Raw genomic sequence first — 26,633 nt, 5'->3', positions numbered from 1 at the left:
GCATGTTCCTCTAAATACCATCTTGCGCGTCAGAGCCACGAGATACTATTTTTCCACAGCTGCCGTGCTTCTAAATCGCCGGCTTCACGCGCTAAAAGGAAACGATTCCAAGCTTACCTTCAGGGGCTTTTCTGCTGACTTGCTTTTTTTTTTGCAACGTCACTGTTCTTTTACAGGTGAATTCACTATGCCACCAGAAGTTCTGCATCCCGCACCACTGCGACAGGGGTATCGTTTACTTGTCGCACGCTACATGGTGGATCGAAAGAAGCAATACCCGACGCAGAGCCCCTGGGATTTATTCCCAATTTTTCATCTTCAAGCAGAAGACAGAGAGGATGGCAACAGTGACTTGGACGGCGCTGTGACGGGACGAACATCCGGAGTCTATGGTAGCAGAACTGCAGAACGTGAGTCCAAGTTTCATGAGCTGGTTCTCGACAATCCGGGGTGTATTGGCGAGCATCGCCAGACACTTGTTGCGCTTCGCCACCTCGCTCATGCAGGCGCGGTAGAGGTCCACCATTCTGCAAAGATAACACCGCACAACCTGAATTGTAGGACGCGTGTTAAAGCGGCAGGAAAAGGAATTTCCCGGTTATCTACGCTTTTTGTCCTGTCACGCCCGTTCAAACTTATCTAGCCTTGAGCGCCCGCAACCCTGACCACCACTTTGATTCGTTTCAACCCGCCCAGTGCATTTTTTGTCGCAGTGCTAAGCACTGTGGTTGGTTTCGGCTGTAAATACCACTGCTTTAAGCTGCCTGACTAGAATATGCGAGATCTCTCTCTCTCTCTGGTTGTTATACATTTCTCTGCCAGCTAGCGCGGTGGTATAAGCCAATAATTCCACTCTAAGACCAGTGATGGTAGTATATGTCGAGTAAGGTTATCTGCAACTGCATTCATAGCATGGCTGAACCAAATGCGCTATTTAAAGGAGAGGCAGTCTATGACAGCAGCAGCATTTTAAGGGGAGGAAAAAAAGAGGCAACAAGTGGCAGCTCCTTCGTCACTCTCTCATTCTCTATGGCATATCGAATGATGCCGACGCTTTGTGACGCTGGCAAAGTTGAGGTAGGTCGAGCGCCATACTTTTTTTTTATTATTTTATTACAAATACTGCTAATCCCAATTGGGATTGTGGCAGGAGGGCTTAGTATGGTTAACAGAACGCGGTCAAGCATAATCGGAACATTCAACTGGTCAGCATGTTCAGAAAAACTACAAACGGTAATACGAAAATACAACCGAGCTGTGACGAAAACAATCAAATAACACATAAAATAAGGCTAATGTCGGTAGTATTATACAAAGAATAACAAAATGTTGAAACATTGCTAGTTGTTATAATACGCAGACAATAAGTAAACAGTAAATATTATAAGTCGTCTTACCTGCACACGGTGTCGGTGATGTCTCTCAGATTAGACACCGGTATGTACTTGATGTTCATTCTGTACTTGTCGGCTTGGTCGGCGATGTACTGAGTGCAGCGCTCCCTTTCCTCTTGGTAACCAGCGATGTCGCACGCTAGGAAGCAATGTGAACACGCATCAAAAGCCCATCTTTTGTCTCCGCCCAGTGCAGGTGCAAATGGACAAGCGGTCGTGACGAATGATTATTTACTTGCGTCGTCGGCGTCCATAACCGGGATGACAGCCCCCGTGATCAGAAAGTGCAGAGGGTATTCTTCGCTCGAGTTTGTCGTGGATATAGGGACTGCCGCAGTCATTTCTTCCACGACGGCGTGTCCGAAATCCGGCTTGACTTTGCTGAGAATTTTGTCAAACCCCATTCCGCGAATTTTGTTGAAGATTTTTCTGTAATGGCAAAGATTGTAAGCGAATCCGCGTTAAAAAAACGCTTACGTTTTTGAAAGGAGTTGTGACACTAAGCCTCGAAGCATGGCTGTATGATATGTACTCTCTGTGCACAAACCTGTATTCCATTGAAAACTAAACATTTTGACAGATTTGCCTGTCTGGTTGGGTTTGAAGACTTATAATAAACTGCACAACTCCAACCAATTCCATTGCACGTAACCAGCGAAGAAGAGAGCATGTTCTAATTTGTTTTAAAGTAGGCCAATAATTTGGAGATGGCACCCACAGTCAATTCAAATTCCAGCCTTCTGAAGGTATTGAAGCAAGGCCTCATTATTTTTCAGAACGAAGAACCATAGAAAAAGAGACTAAGCCATCGGGGCGCAATTCTGGTCTTTGCGAATTCTCATTCGTGAGCCATACTCCAACGTGACGACCCACCACATCACCATATCCAGAAACAATGTAGAACTCTTCACTGCTGCCATCTGGTTTAACTTAGTGGCAACACCTGCGTGATTACGCGAGAACATTTAGATTTTTGAAGTTTTAGATAGGAGTGTGCGAATAGTACTTTTTCCGAACCGAATCGAATCCGAATAGTGTAGCTTTGCTGCCGAATTGAATACCAATAGTTTAACTAAAAGCTAATCGAATAAGAATCGAATATTTTTACGAATATTCAGTGAGCAGCAGTGAGGAACAGCGAAGCGCTGCTTTCGCAGTTATAGCTTTCTCTGTTCAAAGACGCAGCACTGATCTCCATTTGGGGGGTCGCCGCACAAAGTGCATTAACTTTATCATTGGCATATTATGTGCATACGAAAAGTAACTTTTGCTCTTGATAACAAGAGATAATAAACCAGCGCCACATCTCAGTGCATGAGACGGGCATGACATGTAGCGTGGAATGGTTTATGGTTTATGGGGGTTCAACGTCCCAAAGCGACTCAGGCTATGAGGGACGCCGTAGTGAAGGGCTCCGGAAATTTCGACCACCTGGGGTTCTTTTACGTGCACTGACATCGCACAGCACACGGGCCTCTAGAACTTCGCCTCCATCGAAATTCGACCGCCGCGGCCGGGATCGAACCCGCATCTTTCGGGCCGGCAGCCGAGCGCCATAACCACTCAGCCACCGCGGCGGCATAGCATGGAATCTGACGTCAGGTATAAAGGCTGGGTTTGCTGAACATGCCGGGGCCCTGCCGCGTCGTCCGCTCTCTGCGGCTTTGTATGAGGGTTATGAACACCGCCACGCGAATGGGGCGCACCACGGCGCTGAACTCCCCATCCCGCGCATACCGATCGCGGCAGCATGGTGCACGGCGTGTATGGTCCCTGTTCTTGGAATAGTCGAGGAACAAAAATACGGCAGGCCTTATTCGAACTTAGCGCCAGTTATTCGAAAAGTATTCGAAAACTTGAGGACATATTCGGTTCGTTTTGAATAATTTTGAGCCAACGCTATTTGATTCATTGGAATAATCGAATAGGAGGATATTTGATTCGGTATTCGAAATTTCCGAATATTTTATATACCCATATTTTACAGGGTTTAGGAGTTTAGCGGTAGTCCAAGCTGCTCCTTTTCAGCGCAGAATACGCGTTCAACGCCAATATCCTCGACAGTCCTTATATATCTGCATTGCAGTGAAGTATAATACATTTTTCTTAAAGTTTCAGTGAATGCTAGTTGTTCAGCCCTCTGAGTAGCTTCGTGTGAAGAAACAGAGTTGTATTTATAATTGACATTCTTGCGATATATTGCAACTCGCGTTGTACCTAGTAAGGAAAGAACACGATCTAATGGCTTGTCCTGGATCACTGTACAGACCTCACTGAGATGTGGCGCTAATTTATTATCTTCCGTTATATGTTTAGATGAACACGAGATCATGCAGGCCTGTATAATAGTATCTGCCGTTGCCTGCAGCGCAGGCTATGGTGGCCACCATGACATGGTGCTGAGGGTAACGTTGGCTGTGCTCTGCTGTGTTCCTGTCGAAATCTTGGATCTGCGAACATTGTGCACTTATGCTCATCGACCGCGCTGACTTCGTCAAGTATATCGACCGCAGAGGCCGCGTACACTCACGCGTCGTCCATACCGTCTCACAAATTGTTGGCGGCGAAGTGAAAACAGCTACTTTCTCCAGAGAATCAGGAGCCGAACTATCGGATCAGTCCAAATTACAACCATTCTTGTACTGTCTCGTAAGTCGGGGAACCAGGAAAAACAGTATCAACGCAATTCAATTTCCGCAAGAAAAACGGTTCGTAAATGGCTCGCATTCGTCACATAGGCAATATTGTTAGCCCGGCGCTCAATGCTACATGTGCCGGCAATACACTCTCGGTTACAACGCGCGAACGGCTTTTAGAATTCTGCCGCAGATTTGGTTGCACCAGCTGCAGCCTCCGTATTAGTGCCGAAAAAATGGTGAGACGGGGTATAAGTATGCGGGTTGAAGTTTTCGCTTTAAACCTAGGAAAAACGAAAAAAAAGGATAACAGTACGCCGAAGTCATTTGTTTGAAATTCGGTTTTAACCGAGAAAGGTCAGTATACTTCAGATGTACAACATGGCTTGCTGGCAATTCAGTACAAGTTACAGTCGCGATCACAAGCGGCAGTTAACAAAGTGTGGAAGCCAACAGCGCGGCGAGACAACAGGATCGTTCGATTAAGCAGTGCAGTTGTATGTTTTAAGGCATGGCTACGCTGTTATACACACACGCCGCGTGGAAGCCGAAAGGTAATGCGGTAGAGCGGTAAGCTGTGCCAGTTGGTTGACGTTCATCCAACTAGCTCTACTAGGTAATACAGCATACAGAGCTTTTCGAGGCGTATGTTATCAAGAAAAAAAAAACACCTATTTGTATTAGCGACCATTCGGTCGTGCTTGCTGATTGAAAGGCGAATTTTTTGGATACAAGGCTGTGCTTCGTCTGCTTGCATCGTCACCATGACACTGACAACGTCTGTATCCGTAACAAGTCAGCGTTAACCTACTTTAGAGCAGCAGCGGACATGTGCTCCCACTTGATTAATTTGCTGTCAAATAGAAAACTGTGCAGCTACGTGCCATATTTTTGCGTGCTCAATACTGCCCAACTATCAAACAAACAATTCAGGGTGCTTTTATCTCTCGCTAATAGGCCTCCTTCGTGTTCTGTGTGTTTTACAAGCGGGGTGTACAGTTCGAAAAGCCCAACTTAGCGGGAAAATTTTTTTTGAAAAATTATCGAGCTTCTGAGAATTTTTCATCAGTCAAATGGTTCCTAATATTATTTGAAGCAATTTAAATTGTAATGCAAGTTTTCTTATACGTGCAAACGACTGAGGTATGGACACGTACCACATCTGAGGTCTTTTCACGAAGTCTTTCTAGAGCTGCCTTTTACAGCTGGTCTTTTTTTTTTAAATTGGACCTTTTTTCTAAAAGATCAGTGGTCGAAACGGCTTGAAAGTGACACCATTCAATTCCTGCTTGCAACTTTACAGTTTGTAGGCATGTGAGACATGCACAGAGCATGCGCTTTATAAAAAGTTAACTCGATACCATGCGCAAGCGTCGCGTTTTGACTTTCGCAAAGGTTCAACGGCACTTCTACTGCACCTGACATCATGAGGCGGCCCCGTGGCTCTTTGCGGTCTTCTACTGCGGTGATTTTTCTTTATTTTCCATTCCGAAAGTTTGTTTTTGGGCAGTGTTTACTTATTTACCTGTTCGTTCTGTGACTGAAAGAGCTATAAGTGTGTCGCGAGCAGCAAATCCGCTTCCATTTATCACAAGCAGGTAAAGCTACTGCAGCATGAAGGCCGCCAGACAGGATGGTCTCCTTCCACTCGCATAATCGAGCAAAGTCTATTATGAGCGGTGCTCTCCAGTGCATTGCTTTCGCTTTTTTTCTCCTTAATTTGGGTTTTTGCGCAAAATAGTTTCTAGAATGAATCTTTTATTTTCGTCTGTATTATGGCACGATCACTTAGTGTCCAATCGGTTCATTTTTTTATGACGATAGCATTTCGTTTTGCAACCACTGCTTTAAAAGCGATCATTTATGTATATATACCTGGCATATCAATTGCTCTTGCTGACAGAAAAACCAATATTAACTATGCGCGACTCATGAGCGCATGGAGGCCCACATATATCGCCGATAAAAAACGGCCATCTCTCTTCTGGGAATAATAATCACAGAAAAAATTGGCCGAAGACTAGGCTTCTCGGTAATGCGACTTTTGAGCACAGCTGCTGCGGTACTTGAACCGTAGGCGACCGCATAGAGAACACCCAGTGCCGAAAGAAGGCGGGGAACGATCGGACGACGGTGCGCTACTCTGGCGCCATCTCTTAACGGATCGCAAATAGCTGCGCTCTAAAAAACCGAAACCTGGGTTCTGAAATGAACACGAAAAAAAACGCCGAATTTTCAAAAAATGAAGACAGAACGGTCCAACCCGTACTTATAAGGAAAAACTGGCGGCGTTATGAAAGCGACAACTTGCGTCAACACATCACGGGCTGAGGTCTCAAAGCTGGTCGCACGTAAAAAATATCCGCAATAGGTTTTCGTCCGTAACATCGGCAACTATCACAGCCCAGCGTGCGGCAGTCATAGCGCCCGCTAGTCGAGGTATGTTTCAAAGTTCGAGCATTTTGTACCCTGTTTTGTGGCACCACCTGCAGCTTCCACAACACTACCATAATTCGCTAAGACAGATACAGCCTGTGACAGTCACACGACAACACCAACATACATTGGCACGCGGTCTGCTAACACGTGTTTAGCATGTTTAATGACTAATGCAACTTTGATGATGGCAAATTTAGCAACGAAGCATGAATTGTTTATCGTATACTCTGTACTGAATAATTTTATAACCAATATTTATTGCCTCGGGGCACAAAGGGAGCATGAAATGATGGTTTAAAGAATAGGATGTTGAAATAAAGTCTGCCTTCGCCTGCTCAGACTGCACCAAAATCTTCCACGGCTTCCAAAAGAAAAATGTATATTGAATAAATTGAAACACCCGGTAAGTAAAAAACAAAATAATGTGGATTTTTAGCATTTTGCTTGACTAACAAAAGCAAAAATAATTATCAGTCAATCCCTCAAGTCATTGCCTGCAATTATTTTTAATGCGACCATAATGCACGTGAAAATGATAATTACCGGTGCTTTTTTGAACCAACTGTAAACTAGGTTCGTATATCAGTTACCCCTCCAATTCGATTCCGACTCGGCTGCATGCGTTTTCCGTGTATTGAAAGATGATCCCTAAGCCTTTTTGAGCACTAATATTTTTGTGCGCCAGCATTAAGGCTTTCAATCTCGAAATAAAACGTTGTCTGAGTGTCTGAAGCCAGTTAGACCCGCAAAAATAAAATAAATATGGCCGCGACTGCGCTGCGCCTGGATTTCGAGCCTGCGACGGCGCGAACAGACAATCGCTGGCCACTGCAGGAGAGCAATACGCTGTCGTCGGAACCGATCCCCCCTCGTGTTTAACTGCAACACTCTCTCGCGCTATGTATGGCATGTTGCCTTCATCTACTTCCATCCCTGTGCAATAAATCCGGAACACACCACTATTGCAGTGCCCTCTTAAGGTGCTGTCCCAAAATTTTATAATGCGCTACCCCAAGATCCCCAATCAGCAATTTTCCCTGATCGTTGCCTGAAGCCAGACGTTGAAACCCTAGCCTCGAACCGAAAGCGAAAGGAAACGCTACGTGCTAGCGCACATACTTGGCATTCGGCCAAGTAAGCGTAATGGGCTGTAATTTGTTCCGCACTACGCCGTTTCATTTAATGCATGGTGGCGTCGCATCCTATCGGGCGGACTTACCTGATCTCGTCCCTCAGTTTAGAGCGGGCGCTTGGCGCGATTTGCGGCTCCTTGCGCAGCAGTGCCTTGCCAAACACGTTAGCCCGCTTCTTTGGGGGCTTCGTGCGCAACACTTCGTCGCCAAAGTAGTAATAGTCTTCGTAGACGTAGTCGTCCACTCGCATGCCAGGCATACCCGGCGCCGACAGGTAGATTTTGCGGCAGCCCACTCTGTACTCGGACACCAGTAAGGACCTCAACGCAGACACTTGGGCCTTGGCATTCAGGCTGTTCTTGCATTGTCCGATTTCGAGAGAGCTGCTCAGGCATTTGTCCAGCATTTCCAGGGACCTGTGTTCGAAGAGCTGCTATTTGATTGAAGCACTAAATCGGGCTAATTTATGCAGGTGCTGTAGCCCTCAGAGACAGAGTCGAAGTAAGCACAATGGAACTTACGAGCAAGATTCTGCCGACGTCATTGTGTCCCACGCAGCTTGTTCGGCATACTCCTGAAATTCGATAGTGCACTTCAAGGCTTTTAAGAGAGCTTTGGGAGAATCGCACTTGGGATCGACGTCTGTCAACAGAAGAGCTGTCAGAAAGAAGCGTGCATAATGTCACTGCTGATATTTTCCAAGCAGCCTAACAAATGTGGCAGGACTTACAAGCAGCGCTCTCGCACAAGGGAGCCACGTTCCATGTCCAGAAGTTCAGTATAGCCGACGTGTGCTCGTGAAGCGTAGACTTTGTGCAGCCGGTGCTTCTTTCCACCTCGACTATGCAGTGCTGATACTCTGCTAAGTAGCTGGCCAAAGGAAAAAGAGAAGCCTCGGTGAGCAAAAAAATAAACTGCACCAGAAAACTTGTAGCTGATACGGGTTGTATTTGGTAGCGGTTAAATTTCACCTGCAAGTCGTCGACGTTACGTAGTACTCCCCTTGCCTCTTTAAGTCTTCCATGAGCTTATTGTAGGAGAGTCCACAAAGAAGCACTTTCTTCAAAGCGTCGTGCTGAGCGCATTTCAGTAATACATTCAAGTCTGTGGCGACAAACAGATACCAATAATTTAAGTAAGGCCTCGGGGCAATGCGTCAATTTCTGAGCGCTCATCGTAATTCATTCAAAGTCGAGTAAAAGCTTGAATGCGTCTCCTAAACCACGCACCTGAATCGTACGGTATTGACTACATTCGCTCCCATATGCCCCGAATCTTAGCGCACATTATGACACCCTATATTTCTGTCCCATTGCTGACGCATATTAGTCCGAACTAAATATGTACTGGAGGGCCTATCGTACTGGCTGTATGTACCCAAACTACCCGTTCATTTTTTTTACAAGTTTCAAGCACCATTATGAAATTTTAGAGCGCAGTATTTAGGCGCCCGTTTCTGGCTTGGGCGTCGTCGTCGTTGTAACCGGCAGAGCTATAGCAAAGCGAAGAGCACGGTGATGGATAAAAGCAGGGATGAAAGTGTGGAGGAGGGGGATGCGGTAAAGAGAGGAAGACGGAAGCGTAAGGTAGGAGGAGGGAACGGCGCGGGCAGGCGATAGGGGTTGCGCTCTTAGGGCCGGTTTTTTTTCATGATGACTTCCTTCCTGATGACCTTGCGCAGCATCGCTCTACGCCACTGAGGAGCGTTCTTTCAGAGATAAAGTTTAGAGGCCTTGTGCGAAAAAGCGGCAACGCTTCCCAGTGTACTCTTAAAGGTATCTAAAGCGTCGTCCATGTTTTCTGTCCCAATGTATCGCAAAATCAACGCGCGTTCAAATTTCGCATTAGGAAGTGCCGTAATCGTCGGTCGTTTTTTTTTCTTTCTTCCAAGGCGCACAGATTACAGAACGCTGCTTAGTTCACAGGCTACCATTAGTACTATGTGTCAAGGGGCTGGTGGCGTGCTACTAGGCAGAATTATATCGTTATAAAATGTCAGTTCATCCCCAAAGCAAGATAAGTAGGGTACAGCGCTTTGAAATGTGCGTAAACAAGACACTGTGAAAGTTTGTATTTTGCAGCATATAGCAAGCAATCACGGCAAATGGAAGCCGCTTCGTGAGCCAGGCGCCCAGTTCTCACTGATGGCTTTTCCGGTCAACGGCGTGCCGCAGGTGTCGGCTACGTACCGAATGGCTGCGTGCAACGAGATCTGAGCGTGTCAGTCATGAGCTCCGCCTGCATCTGCATAATGGAGGTGAAACCGTCTTCCGTGAATGTGCACTCGTTGTCTGCTCGGGCTTCCATAAAGCACTGCGAAAATGAATTAAGAGCCCTAGAAAGTAAGAACGAAAGACGTTTTTTTTTTTCTACCAGAAGAAACAAACTAATTCGTTGCTTGCATAATTGTTCGTCAACTTGGCTTTATTTCAGTTTTGTGAGCCACTGCTTTTACATTCCGACCCCAAATTTGCGCTCAAGGGGAGTCACTTTATGCAACACTCCTGGGACACGCTAAACATTGTGAAGTAAACGTTATGGAAAAAAGTGTTGTTTTAGGACTCTTGATATAAACTATCATTTTTTCTCCTCACATATTTCTCCATATTTCCTCATATATTTCTCCTCCAACTGAATATTTCCAATTACCACAACGTCGCAGGAGGAACTGGTCACTGTATATTTGGTCTGATATATTTCTTCTACAATTTGTTTAAGCAGATAATGGACGCCTTTGTAAGAAATAAAAAAATGTCCCCTTGAATTTGATTTCATCTGTGCTACTGTTAAATCGTTCAATAGTTTAGTTACGTCCCTGTCCCGCATTTCGTTGCGGTGATGGCAACGAATGGGACCTCAAAAGCACAACGCATGCTTTCCAGTAGAAGCTTTCACTCACCGGCAATCGTCGACCTTGACCGACAGCTTGTCTTGTAACGTGTGGCTGCACTTAAGGTACCTCTGGAGAAGACTTTTTCTCTTGCACAAAGAGGGTACTCCGGCCTCGGCTTTGTTCATATACAGGAAGAGAAAATCGAGACCCTTATTAAGCGCTGAGTTCCGAACACTCCGCTTACAGAGTGATACGATTCGATTTGCTCGCATCAGTGTGGCAGAAACTGGCCGTACCTTTTTTCTCCGCCAACGTCTTCTGCCCTGAAATATCGTTGGAGAATTCCAGTCAATCGACATTATCAAGGTCGATGCTTTGAGTTACGCCTGCAGTATATGCTTGCATCATTCATTATTTTGGATCACTCTCTTAAGATAGAAGCACGAAAGGGACCTGCACTCTAGTCAAGCAACTACTCACTGTGTAACATGGGCGCTATATTAGAATCCGTGATCCACAGTGTCAGCTAATCAACTGTTTTTATCAAAGTAGCCCGAGGTCAGCTAATCTCCACGTTTTTGTCTAGCAAGCCTTAATATTGCAATATTTTTTGTATTCCTCTTTCTAAGCGTTTCTTAAAGCTTACAGTTATGGTCCGCGTCCTGGGGCGCACGTCGAGCATGCTATAGGTTGTCCTAAATAAGGAAAACAGAATTAGGCTGCCCTCTTGTAGGCGATTTCGTCTAGGATTGCCGGAACAGTGGTGATTGAAGTATAGTGTTTGGAAGCAATCGCGATTACGAGACCACTCAATAACCGCAACTTTACAGTCCAAGACTTAGTAGCGTGAAAGCAGGGATGTGCGAATATTTGAAACTTTAGAGTAGTGAATCGAATATGCCCTCATTCGATTCGCTGAAGCAATCAGTGAATTTTCAACATTATTCAAAACGAATAAAGTTTTCCAATTGATTTGGAATACTTGGCACCAAGTACAAACAACGCTCGGTATAGTTTTCTTCTGTGACTGTTTCAAAAATAGGGTCCGCTCTGACGCCACACAGCTAGCTTCCGCGATCGGTCTGCGGGGAAAGAGGGATTCAGCGCAACGGCTAGGTCCATTCTAGGGGAGGCGTTGGTAATGCCGGTACATTTATTCCAAGATTATGCAATGCGACAAGGCTGAGGCAGGTTTAGCAAACCCTGCCTTAATGTCCGATCTCGGAATCCATGATTCATGAGCAGTTGTCACCTCTCTCATCTACAGCGATCTGCCGTAAGTTTATTCGATGCCGTCACCAGCAGAAACATATGTACACATGACATGTTTTCTCATGTGTATGGCATGGCGGTCATACAGTTAATGCTCGGCTCGCGTTGCGCGCCCCTGAGTGGAGATCAGTGTTGCATCTTTTGAAAGGCAAAGCTACAACTCCATAAGTTACAGCACTGTAACGTAACGCTGCGTGTGCTAGCGCTTAGCTGTGTAGCACGATTATTCGTAACAAGTATTCGACTCGTATTCTATTCGGTTCGATCTGCCACTTTTCGACTCGAATTCGATTCGGCCTTTAGGTAAACTATCCGTATTCGATTCGGTTTGGAACAAGTACTACTCGCACACCCCTAAGCGAAAATGTCCTATTCCTAAGAGGCTTTAAATTAACTCTCATCGCTCTCCCCCTTCTGAGGTAACCCGTTTCGGTCATCCTAATAATTTGTAGCATCGAGGCATTGCCTAATGAACTGAATTTATTTCCGGATGCTTTTTGAGCATAGCACCGATTCTCGGCGATTGTTCCAGGAGCGCAAGCTTACCATCCGGTGTGCATCGTGATGAGTACTTATCTTGAACGACGTTTGTGAGGTAGACGAAGTCGTCCAGCTCTTTCACTTGCATGCTGCAGTTTGTAGATTTTCGCGCTTGCTCGACGCACGAGCCGTGCCTGCCCACAAACCTGCATGCCGAAATATACTCTGTTTAGGGGGCATCATAGACGTTACAGATTCCTGTTACCAGGCTGGACACGATGAAAAAACTGCGATTGTTTTTCCGCTTAACAGTGCCTCTTGCTGGGCTAGTTGGTGGAACATTGTCTAACAAAGGTAAAAAAGTACTAAATTTGACACAAACCACACAGAAAAATGGACAGAAAGGGTGGCTGCCATAAAAAGGGTGGGACTACCATGAAAAGTTTTGCAATGTTCACACAACATGAGAAGGGGCTCTCTTTCACATATGAGCTTCCTGAATAGGACTGACTCCAGTTTTTGGACCTTGATATTAAGTTGGGGGAGAGAAGTGTTTGCTGGCGCTACCTTCGTGGGGCCATGAAGGATTTTTATCGTTTTGATTCGGCTCAGTCAAAAACTGCTAAGAGGGCTATTGCTACCCTTTCTATAGAATCAGCACTCCTCAAGTCATGCTCTCACATGATGCGGACGAGCTTCCGGGGTGAGGTAAATAGACTGCGTAAAGCAGGGTCCCCTGACCACGTCTTGGCTGCCGGGTCCGAGGCACTGCTGCAGAAACTTAAGGGCAAGCCAAAGGGGCAACGCCGGAAAGAAGCCAATCCAGTGGTGACACAGTATAATCACAAGGTGTCCCACAATCTAAACTGAGTTGGCAACAAGTGCGGAGTTCCCATGGTCTTCTCCGCCCATGCAAATTGGCGAAGTTGTGCCCCAAGGTTAGCAGCGGTGCTATAGCAACATCCGGGTGTGGAAAGAAACAGTCGAAGCCCTACGTAAGGTATGCCACGGGAGTTGTCTACGAGATTCGCCTCCCATGTAGCAAGGTGTATACGTCGGTCAGACTGGACGCTGCGTCGACGAGCGTGCTGGGGAACATAAAAGGTGGTTAGAGAACGCATCAGATTCTTTCGAAAACCTGCCCGCCCATTCCCGCTCTTGCATTGATAAAAACGAAAAGAACTGTGAACGACGACTTGGCGAGATTAAAATTCTAGCTAGAAGCAAAGATAGATTAGCTCGGGAACTGGCAGAAGCCTTTATTTATCAAAGATAGAGGTGGCATGTGCGTCATCACCACTTCTATCTCCCTGCGAGCAGATGAATATAGATTGCTAAGAAATACGCGATAATGAGTATAGTTTTCGTCTGTGTGGTGTTTTTTTACCATGTGAGAAATGTGCCTCATGTTACACACACATACACACACACAAATATATATATATATATATAAAGGAGTTCTCTTTTCTGAATGACAACAGTGCAGCTAAGGTGTGTGTGTGTGTGTGTGTGTGTGTGTGTGTGTGTGTGTGTGTGTGTGTGTGTGTGTGTGTGTGTGTGTGTGTGTGTGTGTGTGTGTGTGTGTGTGTGTGTGTGTGTGCGTGCGTGCGTGCGTGCGTGCGTGCGTGCGCGTGCGTGCGTGCGTGCGTGCGTGCGTGCGTGTGTGTGTGTGTGTGTGTGTGTGTGTGTGTGTGTGTGTGTGTGTGTGTGTGTGTGTGTGTGTGTGTGTGTGTGTGTGTGTGTGTGTGTGTGTGTGTGTGTGTGTGTGTGTGTGTGTGTGTGTGTGTGTGTGTGTGTGTGTGTGTGTGTGTGTGTGTGTGTGTGTGTGTGTGTGTGTGTGTGTGTGTGTGTGTGTGTGTGTGTGTGTGTGTGTGTGTGTGTGTGTGCGCGCGCGCGCGCGTGTGTGTGTGTTTTTGAGAGAGAGAGAGAGCGGATTAACTTTATGAAAGAACAGAGTAAGTGAAGAAAATGTCCACGGCTTGAAACACCAAGCCCTGCTCGTCTACAAATTAAGCCGACGCTAGGCAGGCAATTCATGACCGGGGAGGGACATTAGGGAGCGGCTGTTTAGGCAGGAAGGATCGGAACGTATAGTCTATAGCTAGAGCCCTGCGGCAGCAGGCGGCGGTAGCTGGTGCGAGGTTGTTTATTCCATTGTATTTGCGTTCCAGTAGCGGAAGAAGTTAAATTAACGAATGGTTTTGCACAAACACGAGGTATCGGCTTAGAGACCCGAAGTCGGGATCACCGACAGAAGGTGGATTGCAGTAAGGCCCAGCTTCACCGCAGCGCAGTTCGTGCGAACGGCGTGTGGCGGCGATACATTAATTTCAACGGTTAGCCGTGCCTAGCTTATAAAAGCTCTGTTTGCAGTGAAAATAGCATCTCTCTGATCAGAACGCGGCAGTCAGTTGATATAGACGAACCTCAATTTGTCCTCGGTGCCCCTTTTAACGTGCAGCCAAGTGTCAGTAGGCGAGTTTTTTTTTTGCATTCCGAATCTAATAAATTACGGTTGTCGCGGCTGTGGTCAAACCCGCGACTCCGTGCTCAGTAGCAGAGTGCCATAGCCATTGAGCCACATTGAGGAATTAATGAAATACCAAATGGCACCTGAAAGCAGCTTTTCATGGAGCTGTTACGGGCGTCAATTACCGACGCCGTACTGCAGTATGAGCCTGCCCTTTCAGCCGTTTAGTAGTTTCGTGTTTTTAACGCTAACGCTGACTTCTTATTTCGATACTCACAAACATGCTTGCATGTTGTCCTTTGACATGGCAAAACTTGAGAAGAAGTTGACCACACAGAATGAAAAAAGCTTGACGAGTTTCCTGTATGAGCACCCGGGTGGAGGCAGATTTTCTGTAGGAAAGGAGACAAGAGACCATTTTTGGAGTCATGCAAAACAATGATAGCCTTCGAGTACTTTTTGTTTTGTTTTGTTTGTTTTGGTCAAGGGTTGCAACCTACGCTGGTAACATCGGCTATGTGCCCGAACGAATACCATGGTATCCTCCCTTCGTGCGCTTTTTTGGTCGAGATTTTTTTTCTGTAGAATTAGGCCCTGCCCTTTTTTATGGAGGGACAAGTCTGCCACAACACTTTTTGTGGTACCAATTCTTACAAATGTTCTCATCAGTGAAATGTCGGCAAATGGCTGCGAAATACACGTTCACGAGGCAGGCAATGACCTGCTTGTGGAGAAATGTCTCATTCGAAAATGATGTTTGTCACGAATGTCTCTGCGCACGACAAAAGTACTTGAGAACTAATACTCATGCGAGTGTAAATATACAATCATTGAAAAGTCCTTATGACGATTTTTTTTTGCTATGCTCGGATATTCGAATGTTTTAGCTGCACCACCAGGTACCACAAAGGCTAAAGAAGTAACGGCGGCTGAAGTTCGAGGCGCCGCAGGGCCTTTTTTCTTGACTTTGCCAGCCCTCCCTGCGTTCACCAAACCTCAACTAGTAACGCCGTGAAGCCAGCTGCCTTCATTTTGGTTTTCGCCGCATTCTGGATTCCAGTTCTCGCTACAATAAAATTGTTCCCGAGCACACATATCCCGTAAACTTTTAGTGTATAGTGTACATCCATTATGAGAGGCTAAAGCAGCCGATGCCAGTCTGAACGTTGAGATCATCATATCTCAGCCTACGCGTAGCTGCAATCACCACCTGCGCAAAGCAGGTATTTACGCTTTTGTCCACGACGACATTAGATTAATCTGCACTCGTGTTTCAGCAAAGCCTAGCAGGTCAAGGCGCATTAGAGCGGTCACCGTTGAAATCACCATCTCACAACCCTGTTCGCAGGTAAGAACTATTCGTAGCTTCGTAGCTGCTATAAACCCATAAAAAATTATAGTTCTCTGAGTCTCAACTGCCATATATACGGTTGACGACCGCAAAGGCACTGAGAGACCAATGATCGTTCTTACGCGCGAAAAGCCTTTCCGTTCGACGCACGATTTTTTTTTGCCGACGCCGGATTTCGTTTCCGCGACTTTTCACTAACTCAGTGAGACGGAGTATGGGCAGAAAGAGTTGCGCCCGATGTCGATGTATCGAGACCGTAAGCTGACATCACACGAAGGCGAACTGCCCGAGCCCACCGCTGCTGTCAGATATCGGCCCGGTGTTACGCGCACAAGTTCACCGGCTGCCCTAAGTGCCTTATTTTTAGCGCGTTCTCGTGAACCGAGAGCCGAAATGGATTCGCGTCTTCAGTTCCACGAATCTTCGAATTCGCTCAAATGGACTACGAATCCAAGCGACAGGGCAGCACAATGCACAGTTGCGCAGTGTAGTGTAATGTGCTGACGGCGCTTTCTTAAATATGAAAAATGACTGTAAAACAAGTCCAGGCGCAAATTTCCTGAAATAATTAACAACGTTCTTGCCCTACGGGACAGAACTGAAATCATAGCAAAATTCTTGTGCTAAATAATTTAAAAAGGTGCCGAATCGAAGTTCGAAAACAATCTAAACTCTCTGTCACAATCATTTTTTGTGACAACCTTAAACAGAGACGTTTCGCACTGCATGCATAGTCCTCGCGATGGACAGCGTCTAAATTGTTTGGTTTTTTTATCGGCTAAACTTGCTTTTTTTTTCGGATAATCTGAATAGACAAACGGTCTCAGTTTCCGTTTCTGTCCGCAAGCCAAAATCAGTTGGCGCACTGTGCTTTTGTGATTTTTTGCAGTCTTGTGAAAATGAACAATGTAGAATAGCTAATCTCCCGCAGCATGGATTGACGTCATTTGAATTACCGCCCTGGCATGCCTTAAGTGCTGCCGCTGTTTTTCCTCACGTTTGCTGTATGACGGGTAGACACCGTGTTTAGTCTTTGGCGAGAACTTGCAAGCTGACTTGCTCGCGTCGCCTACAAGCATCTCCTGCATGGTGACCATTTTCGCAGCCAGCCCGTCCGGATTTTTGCAGTCACTTCTTGAAAGTATTTCGTTGGTGCATTCGTGGAGTTCTTTGATCGATCTGTGAGAGGGAAGGAAGAAAAAAACTCAACATCGCGAACATTTTATATCGCCCGCAGCGCTTCCAATGTGCGTAAAAGATAGAAGTTCTATAGAAATAGTAGTACAACAACTAACCCGCACACTTCGTCGTTCTCGCTTGCCCTCCTCGCCAACATCTTCAGAGATGGGGTTGAAGGGAGCGTGTCGTTTGTAGGAAAATTGTACATGTGCTGGTGTTTGGCAAAATGTCTTTTCCAAATGACCATCTTCCAGAGGAAGTTTGAGCCGCAAGTAAAATAGCGGCGCAAGGCATCCTCAACAAGACATTCTTTTGTCTGTTTCATAAGCGGCTCTGCGAAGAAACAAACAGAAAACAATACAGTGCATTGCAGTGCCTTTTTTAAAATTTGTATACAACAACTGCGTTACTTGTCCAGGCTACCTTTGACTGCAGCAGTCTAGGACACTCGTAAAATGCCCTCCTATAAGGCGGAGTAATTCCTGAGTATGTATTAGAGTAGCATTAAATTAGATTCAAACTCACGCATGTAGCACGGTTCGAAAATCTGGCATATCACTCAGTGTTCCCGCCGTGTTTAGTAAACGCTGTTTGCATTATGACAGACATTGAGGTTAAAACATGCTAATACCATGTTTACGAGGGCGGACATCAGTACTGCCGTCTTGACTGTATGCCATGGCCCAGCGCTGACTCTCAGGGACAGCGACCACAGCACCTTTAGAAGAGAGAAAAATATTCGATCACTGCAGTAAAGCATTGCCAACGTGCGTCATTACAAAAATTGCGACTGGATTAAACGCTTTTTTAAGTGAATCGACAGTAACTAAGTCCACCTTTGTCCTGATTGTTTTCGCGCTGCTGATACATATGGATAAAGGCCCACAACGATAGAAGCGTGTCTTTGACGGGAACAGAGTTCTGGAGCATAATCCAGGCCTGTAGGCAGTGAATATCCGGGGTAATGCGTTGGGCGCGGATGCGTTGTGGTTCGATACACTCCCATAAAAGGTGATAGATGGCCGGGCTCGCGCGTCTGTCGCATGCATGTAGAGCAGGACACTTGCGGTAAATACGAGGCATCAAGATGCTCCACAGGCAGTCGCCCTCTCATCGCAGTGTGGTGTCCACACTTAGCGAGCATACCCAACAATTCTGGACAAATGCATTTTTGAGCAGGAAACCGTTTATGAACGCAATTGTTCATATCATGTAAGATTTCACTGTAACAATCAAGATCTCCGCAGATCACCCGACGGCAGTCCTGCATTTTTTTTTCTCTATTAAAGTTTTTGCTATCATCAAAAGCGTTCCCTATTGGTTTGCTATGGCAGTCTTAACTGTTCGATCCGATCGATGGAAACACTTTAAAAGAAAGATTTTGCTGCATATCAGAAGATTGGAGCAGTACCTTCAATATTTGTATATTGTTCGAATTTTCAAAACTTTTGTCCGAGAATGTCGGACATGAATGTCGGCAGTGTAGGAGCTACGAGGATATGGGGCGTTTTACGGCGAAAATGTTCCACACCAGGTCTATTGCCAAACTGTGTCGACTGCAGCGTAGAATCGGCGTTGATAGTCAAAGCCTCGCTTTGACTCTCATCATATCTTCGTTCCTTCTCGTGAAAACCGCTTTCAGCTCGACTCAAGCTCCCGTTCACTGTGTTTTGACTGACAAATGTCGGTGATGACTACACAGAAAACCAATTAAAGACAGTCATTTACGTAGCGTTCGGTTTCATGTCAGGCAAGTGTTTTGACACTACACACACGCCACAAGGAACGGCCGGGATCTATTCGCCGTCGCGCTCACGGTAAGCGGTGTCATTGCTCCCAGTTCAGTACCCTTCCAACTTCTGCAGACGATTTTGCTCCTTTTGCGGGCTTCTGTGCAGTGCAACCGCTCGACCTTGCCTTGATTTTGAAATCTAAACATTTCGACAGAATTGCCTGTCTGGTTGGGTTTGATAACTCCTAAAAAAGTCTGACACGTCTCCAACCAAAATTTTCTTAATTTGAAACAAAATTTAAATTAAAAATTAGTTTGGATGGAGGCGTGTCAGAGTTAATTATGACTTCATTTTGTGCACGCAGTGCAAGAAACGATCGAGTAGTATTTGCCGCCTCTCTTAAACGTCGGGCAATTAACTGTTCAAAGACTGCGCCGTTCAAGCAGAAAACGCTGGAGCATTGGCTCGTCCTAAACGCCTGTGTATAGCTGTCGGCACGCGCTGCACATAGGTACGAGTGTTACTATTTACTCACGCGGCCTTTAATATCTTAGTTCAAAGTTTTCATCATTTTTTGGTGGAAAATGATTTCGATTGTAATCTACCATCTCTTTGATTGTCCAGGCGAAATGGCAGCGTGTGAGAGGAGCGCAGGTATCCAACGTGCACCACCTTCTTTTGTGCCTTTGTCCCTATGTCCTTTGCCCTTTTTCTCAGCTAGGCTCCTCGTAGGATTAAACCCTTGTTAATGAAACCTAACTGCACTAACCTCAAGCCTGCCGGAATAAGAGCTGCGTTTGTTGACTGCTTGCTGCTTCACTTTAGGAGCTACACCTCTGCTGAGTTTGTGACACCTATTGCTTTGCCTCATGAATTTTGACAAGGGTTGAAGCGCGGTTTCACACGTTTTCTGCACATTTGTGCACTTTGTTTTGCATTCGACAAAAATAAAATTGCGTTCACTGTGCCTCAGAAACGTCCTGTGCAATTGTCAGTGGGACAATAGAAACATCGTAATCTAAAAAAGAGAGAAAAGAAAAACATGTGAATCAGGTCAACTTATTCCGAGTATGGCACTAGAGGTTACAGGGTAAGAGAAATCGGCGCTACATCTAGGAATAGCGACTTGTTAAGCAGCCAAAATGCAAGCAGCTGTTGTGCGTTTTCGGTCGGGTGTAGCACTGTGTTGTTTTGAAGCTGTGCATAAAAAAAAAAAGTTATGGACAAGGGTAATTTTTCTATGAGCGCGTAACAAATATGGATTTGTCAGCCTTGGTTAAAACCTACGTAAACTTGCTTGAAACACAAAGAAGGCGCTGCACTCTTTTTTTAAAGTCGTTGCGGTGGTGGTACGCGTCATGTCTGGTTTAACGTTCCAAAACAAGACATAGGCTATGAGGGACGGCATGGTGGGGGGCTCCGGATTAGTTTCGGCCACGGGGTGCTCCTTAACGTGCGCTGGCATCGCACAGCACACGGGCTTTCTAGTATTTCACCTCCTCCAAAATGTGGCTGCCGCGGCCGGGATTCAATCCGGCGACCTCGGGATCAGCAGCCGAACGCCAAAGTTATTGAGCCACCGCCGCAAAGCTATCCATCGTAGCCGTGCCTTGAATAGGTCTGCAGACAAGTTTGATTGTAGACCTGAATGAAGTCCATTTCTGTTGCCTTTTTTCTTCTCATTGTTACTCCCTTATTTGTCACGTTATGCTATGAGCCCGCAGTACTGGGCTTGTTTACCTAAATGCTGAAGTGAGGTGTGCCTCATGGATATTCAAATTTTCTTTGATCGCAATCGTAAACGCCGAACAGGTTAATCGCGGTTGCGTACCTTTTAGGACTGGCGACGACACGTTATAAGTGGTGATGTTAGGGCAACGTATAGAGTGCCTTTTCAATGACTGAGCCAGAAAAAAATCCATGTGTGCCTTCAAGTTTTCTTCCTTTGTGCAGTTGGTGTCCTTCAGAGCGGCGTGGCCGCAGTCCACATACGTCTTCAAGAGGCTGAGCTCAGTATGAGGAAAAGGAAAAAAAATGTCAGCGCTGAATGTGGCAGCTCAGCGGCAACTTCCAAGGAAATAACTTACTCGCATACTGTAGCAGGCGTCAGCGACTTTCCTCCCATGTGAAAATGAAACGCTGTGCCACACTTGAAGAAAAGCTTCACAGCACGAACCCGCAAGCAGCTATGTGCAGCGTCTACCTGGAGTATTAATAGATCTGCAAGACATATCAGATGTAAAAAAAAAATGAAAGTGCTAATTAAGACGCAGGAAAAAAGAAAAAACAAAGCAAAATACAAGCTTCATTTGAAAAGAGGCTGTTTCAAGACAGTCAGTTCGGTAGCGGCGGTAGGGTGCATTCCTCGCTATTCGCAAGTTAAGGGTTATTATGGTGCGCTCCTGAATAATAAAAAAATAACCTTGGTATCTAGGCTTGTAATCAAGTCATGTACAATATATGACACCTTCTACGCACGGGCTACAGTTTGCACACAACGCATGCTCTCGGTGTTGAGCTAAGCTTCATACTGCGGGCATACCAAATGAGCGAAACGTTCTGTCGCCAATGGCACGGCTTCTCAAAAAAGAAAAAAAACGCCATCACATGCGTGTAAAGTTACGGCATAAACGCCTCCATCCCCTTACACTGGAGCACTATGTGCCTCCGCGCAAGCTGCGCGTGTTCGCAGCCCACAAGCGTTAATGATTTTTGTCAGCCTGCCAGTTTTACCCCGCTCTCAACACGGATTCGCCCCTCTGGTTAATCACTACTGGGGCCTGAACAGTTACCCGTAATCTACTACGCCTTCATTAACCTGTCGTTACTAATTTGAGTCTGCGCATGTGGCGACGTCTGAAAAGAACGTGCAGCAAACAGAACCATTCCCAAAGCGTTTTCTTACCGCTGTGAAGGTCGCAGGAGAGCTTTTTGTCGGCCATCTTCGTTCTGATAACATTTGATTCAGAACTTATGAAGAACGGGTTTTTTGTGCAGCGTGTGGTTCTCAGTGCCAGCGTCACGCAGTCGGCATAAACCTGCATAATGCTGCGCACAAGAAATGCCGTGTGACTGGTCCATTGGGATCCTTAAGACAGGCACAAGTCGCATGTATGCCAAATGATATTCTAAACGAGGCGCTGGTAATCGCAATCGTATTCGAAACAGGCGTCCCAGAGTCGTCTATTCCCACCCGTCTCTTCCTTGTTTCGTGTGCAACCAGCCTCAGTACACTAGCGTTGTTAGAAGCTATACCTATAGTTAGTTTAGCTTTTTTTTCTGGGAGGGGGGGGGGGGGGGGGGTTAACGTCCCAAAGCGACTCAGGCTAGAGGGACGCTGTAGTGGACTCTAAATTTCACTCCTAGCCTGATCGTGTTTGCAAGCCTGTCAGAGCGGTCGGCTTTTAGTTCGGCTCAATGTATAGGCCGCAGATTAAATGTCACGCGTCGAAAACTGTAAAGTTCACAAAACCCTTCCTCAAACTCCAAAATTCAGTTATTTAAGGGGTCTGCACACCCTATTCGTAACTGTGACGAAATTATTGCTTTGTTTGTTAAAACACTGTATGAAAAAAAGTCCTGCTTCTGCGCACACACAGTGAACAGTTCTTCTGAACGCTCGGTTGACGAAATCCTAGGCATGATAGAAGCCAGACCCTCGACCTCGACATTTTTGTTGTTTTCATGGTTGATTTCTTGTGAGAAATCATGGCAACAGCATAAAAGTAAATTATTCAAACGCAAAAATTTTAAAGCAGTATTGACAGCATCAGCGGAGAACAGCCACAGCCGGAACGTAACTTAATGAACTGATACTAACTCCCCGTTATCGTTGTCGTTTCTTTCGTGGTCGAAAAGCTTAGTGCACTCAAAGTGGGACATTTTGAGCACTATGTGTTCATAAGTGCCGCTGATGCCACGATAATGTTTGTACGACGGCACCTTGTGGTTGTGCAGCAGAGATTTCTCTGCGCCGACGCTGAGAACGCTTTTCGAGCGCACAGTAAACATTTCAACGAGTTCCGAAACGGTCACACCGATCGTCCTCGTCTGCAGCTCAAAGTCTACACTCACTGGCAGTCGTCTCCTTTCCTTGCGGAGAGAAAACTGACGCCTTTGTTGCAGTCTTCTCTTCTCCTGGAGAACTCCGTGAACTGGCATTGTTCCCCTGCAAGGGAAAAAGAGAGATCCGCCGTTTGATGGAATCACGGCGACAGCTCTTTGTATGCGAAGCACACGCTGATGAACGCGTAGGATTCAGCTCTTGTCTCGGATGCTTCGAGGAGGTGTTGCTGTTGTGGTGTATTAAGAAAAGAACGTGCGTGCTCACAACGGGCTAACTCGTTAGGCTCGATAGGAGTTGGCCCTTTGTATGTTTTGAAAACAGAGTTTAGTAAGGCGCTTTCTCCTACAGTGGCTTTAATTGGAAAGCATATTCACTGCAATGCAATGCATGGACTACGAGAGATCACTTTCGGTTGCTAGCCTATCAATGCGCGGAATTGATCTGGGCACACTGGAAGTGCCTTTAAACGCACAGCGAAAAACAGGATGCCCGTTTCATGGACGTCGTGCTTGCCGCTTCATGGACAATCTGCGGCGGCGCTGAGGTCACGCTTACGCCAGAACCGCCAGCGCTTCGCGACTGCATTCCGTAGTTTCAGACGTCTCGCATAAGTTTGCTCGCCGTCGTACTTACGCCACGCGGTCCCTTTGTCCAAAAGACCCGCCGCTGATAAGTGGTCTGAAGTGGTTCAAAGCAAAGTGAAGGAGAGTAGTGTAGCAGGCTCTGTCCGCAATTGGGCCAACATACGCTTCGTATCCCTAAGCACCACTCGGACTGATGTCCTGCGAAATTCTTGGCTAGCATTTCGTTGAGGATCCTGTGAGTGTACTTATTCGAAGTACGCGCTGGCACGAACAAACGTAAACTGAGCCATCTCTCATGTGCTCGCACTGGCGGTACTACGCGCTGTACACCCCCACATCTCCATAACTGGGTTCAAAGCGGAGTTTAAGCGCCTCGAGCGTGCTTGGTTTCCTTTCGTTCGCGTGTCTATGCATATCATGATAGCCTTACCTTCTTGACCTCGCAGGCTTGGCGCGTTCAGTGCGGTATCCTCAGCACTTGTACAGGTCATCAAGATTAAGGCGTATGCCATGAGGCCGCTAACTGGCATCGTTGTGGTGGGTGCGCCTGCGCAGTAGGGCGATCCAAGGTTTACATTTAGGTTGCTTATTATAATTACCACATGCACTGTTTTAGCTGGTACATCTCTATCTCGGTGCAGAATTCTTCATTACAATTTATGTGTAAGCGTCTGCGTCTACGGGGAGGGTTCGGAACCGCGCTAAGGTCGAAGAACACACGCCTAAACTCACAGGCATTGCTCAAAAAGTGTCTGAACTGTGAACAAGAGGACTTTTTCGCTCGACTGACAAATCGCTGTTAAACCATCCACCCTACACTCACTCAAAGCACGAATGAGCCTACAGTGAAGTAAAAATGTAGTAAGCTGTCCTCAAGCGCACTCGCTTGTAGGAGCAGGGTACCCAGCTCGAGTTTGGCCGTATACTTCGATCACTAGATATTGGTCACTCTGACAGTGGGGCCACAACGTAAGGAAAAAGTTGCGCGCGCACAAGCAGAAAAAAGTGGGCGTAAAAAATAAAAGCGCGGCAAACCAGCGCAGCAGCTTCAATGACTAACATGGTGTCCACGACACTCATCCACTGTTTGTTAGTTTATGCGCTTTTTTATAGCACGGAAAATCAGTATTCGTCATTTGCAGTTCCACCGTTCCAATTTTCTTGTTTTAATCATTTATAACAAGTTTTAACTACACCAAAATGTGTTTACCTCATTCGTTTGCTACGAATATCCCGATAAAGACGACTCATGTCTTGTAATTTTTTTTCTGAAAAACCAAGCTCTCATATCACAGAAGGTTTGATTTATGATGTTTAACGTTCAAAAGCGACTCAGGCAGTCAGGGACGCCGTCGTTAGGGGTTCCGGGTAATTTCGACCACATAGAGATTTTTAACGTGCGCTGACACCGCACAGAACATGGGCGGGCCTCTAGCATTTCGCCTCCATTTAAATGTGACCGCCGCGGCCGGGACCGAACCTGCGCCTTTCGGGTCAGTAGCCGAGCACCGTAACCACTGAGCCACTGTGGTGGCTTATATCACAGAAGGATTACGCTTTTAAATGCACACTTGTGCCGCAAGCAGCAGAGCTCCTGTAGACTTTCGCGTCACAAGGCTTAATGAAACAACAGCACAGAGTGTCGCCACGTTATTGCCCACCTTTTCTCATGTTAAGGCTTTGATCACAGGCTTCTCCTGCCGGCCGTGTTTCCTTGCATTCCTGCGAAGCCCGCTGGGGATTGATGAGGTCGACCGCCGAGGAGGCACAAGGCGAAGTTACCTGGTGGGACACTATCAAGGGGGTGCCAAGTCTCAAGGCACACAGACGCTATTACGCAGTGTTTGGGCCTGCCTACTCCTGAACGACAGCCACGCTTGCCCTCTGCGCGCGTGCTTGCCACGCGTGATGATGATGGCGGTCAAACTGACTTCTTCTTCTTCTTCTTCTTCTTCTTCTTCTTCTTCTTCTTCTTCTTCTTCTTCTTCTTCTTCTTCTTCTTCTTCTTCTTCTTCTTCTTCTTCTTCTTCTTCTTCTTCTTCTTCTTCTTCTTCTTCTTCTTCTTCTTCTTCTTCTTCTTCTTCTTCTTCTTCTTCTTCTTCTTCTTCTTCTTCTTCTTCTTCTTCTTCTTCTTCTTCTTCTTCTTCTTCTTCTTCTTCTTCTTCTTCTTCTTCTTCTTCTTCTTCTTCTTCTTCTTCTTCTTCTTCGTCTCCTCAAGTAATATGGCACATACCCACGAGGGGGGGATTGGCCAAGGTATAGAGTAGAATGCCAATGAAGCATTTGCGCGGGGAAGGAAACGTCAGAAGACTGAATCAAGATAAAAAAAAATTGGAAAAATAAAATGAATTCAAGAGGTATGAGTCATCCGGAATAGCATACTTCCGGCAGTTCTTCCTCGTCTTCTCTATCTCGCCTTGGTCCTCTGCCGTTATTCGGAGCTCGCAGTGAAGACGTCGCATTATCCATGGCAAAAACACGCTCATGGTGCCACTTAGGCTACCATTTAAGGGACACTGAGGAGAATTTGAAGTTGGCTTGTTTCGATAGAATACCAGCTCCTACAAAAACATCTCTCTTACAGTAAAGAAAGCTCTTGTATAGCAGAAAAGATAAAGAACTAAAATACAAGTATCGCCACCACTGGCTAATCTCGCAACTGCAAGCGCGATGGCGAAATAAAAAAAATTCCACGGGTCTTTGAGTCTGACAAAAGTGCATGAAGGTTATAAGCGTTTTAGATATTGAATTATGTAAGTTTTGTTTTGAAACCGCCAATGCACTTTTGTCACGCGGGGAAGACGGAAAAACGACAACCTGATTGTTGAAATCCAAAGGAAACTTATAGCTGGCGGCGCAGCAGGCGGCCAGCTCAGGTTCTGCATGTTTCGGGGTGCTTCGCGGCTAGGCGCTTTGCGTGCCAGCGTGGTTTCGTTGTTGACGCGCCTCGACTTACAAGTGCGGAGCAGCAGAGGGACTCCAAGTGCCCCTCTAAGTGCTCCTCGGACGAAGTTCATGCCGCGGCAAGCACCTGCAACGAGGATGACACCTGCGGCTAGCTAA

At 46.2% G+C, this 26,633-nt stretch overlaps 1 protein-coding gene across 1 annotated transcript; it reads right to left on the bottom strand.

Moving 5' to 3' along the window:
- Positions 1–293: 293 nt before the first annotated feature.
- Positions 294–25,548, bottom strand: LOC144113752 (uncharacterized). The gene is made up of 21 exons (XM_077647056.1): positions 25,232–25,548; positions 24,001–24,117; positions 22,995–23,088; positions 21,826–21,968; positions 21,008–21,140; positions 20,752–20,924; positions 17,819–17,905; positions 17,304–17,520; positions 17,006–17,187; positions 14,935–15,049; positions 12,254–12,393; positions 10,732–10,758; positions 10,502–10,610; positions 9,792–9,937; positions 8,574–8,706; positions 8,333–8,472; positions 8,124–8,259; positions 7,689–8,018; positions 1,630–1,823; positions 1,398–1,533; positions 294–527 (listed from the first exon to the last, which is right to left on the bottom strand). The coding sequence occupies exons 1-21, from the start codon at positions 25,239–25,241 to the stop codon at positions 299–301; spliced, it is 2,991 nt and encodes a 996-aa protein (XP_077503182.1). The 5' UTR covers positions 25,242–25,548; the 3' UTR covers positions 294–298.
- Between the last annotated feature and the right edge of the window lie 1,085 nt (positions 25,549–26,633).

This window comes from Amblyomma americanum, chromosome 1 (genome assembly GCF_052857255.1).
Source record: "Amblyomma americanum isolate KBUSLIRL-KWMA chromosome 1, ASM5285725v1, whole genome shotgun sequence".
Taxonomy (NCBI): domain Eukaryota; kingdom Metazoa; phylum Arthropoda; class Arachnida; order Ixodida; family Ixodidae; genus Amblyomma; species Amblyomma americanum.
Note: the sequence above shows the minus strand (reverse complement) of the source record. Positions and strands in the feature narration are given on the sequence as shown.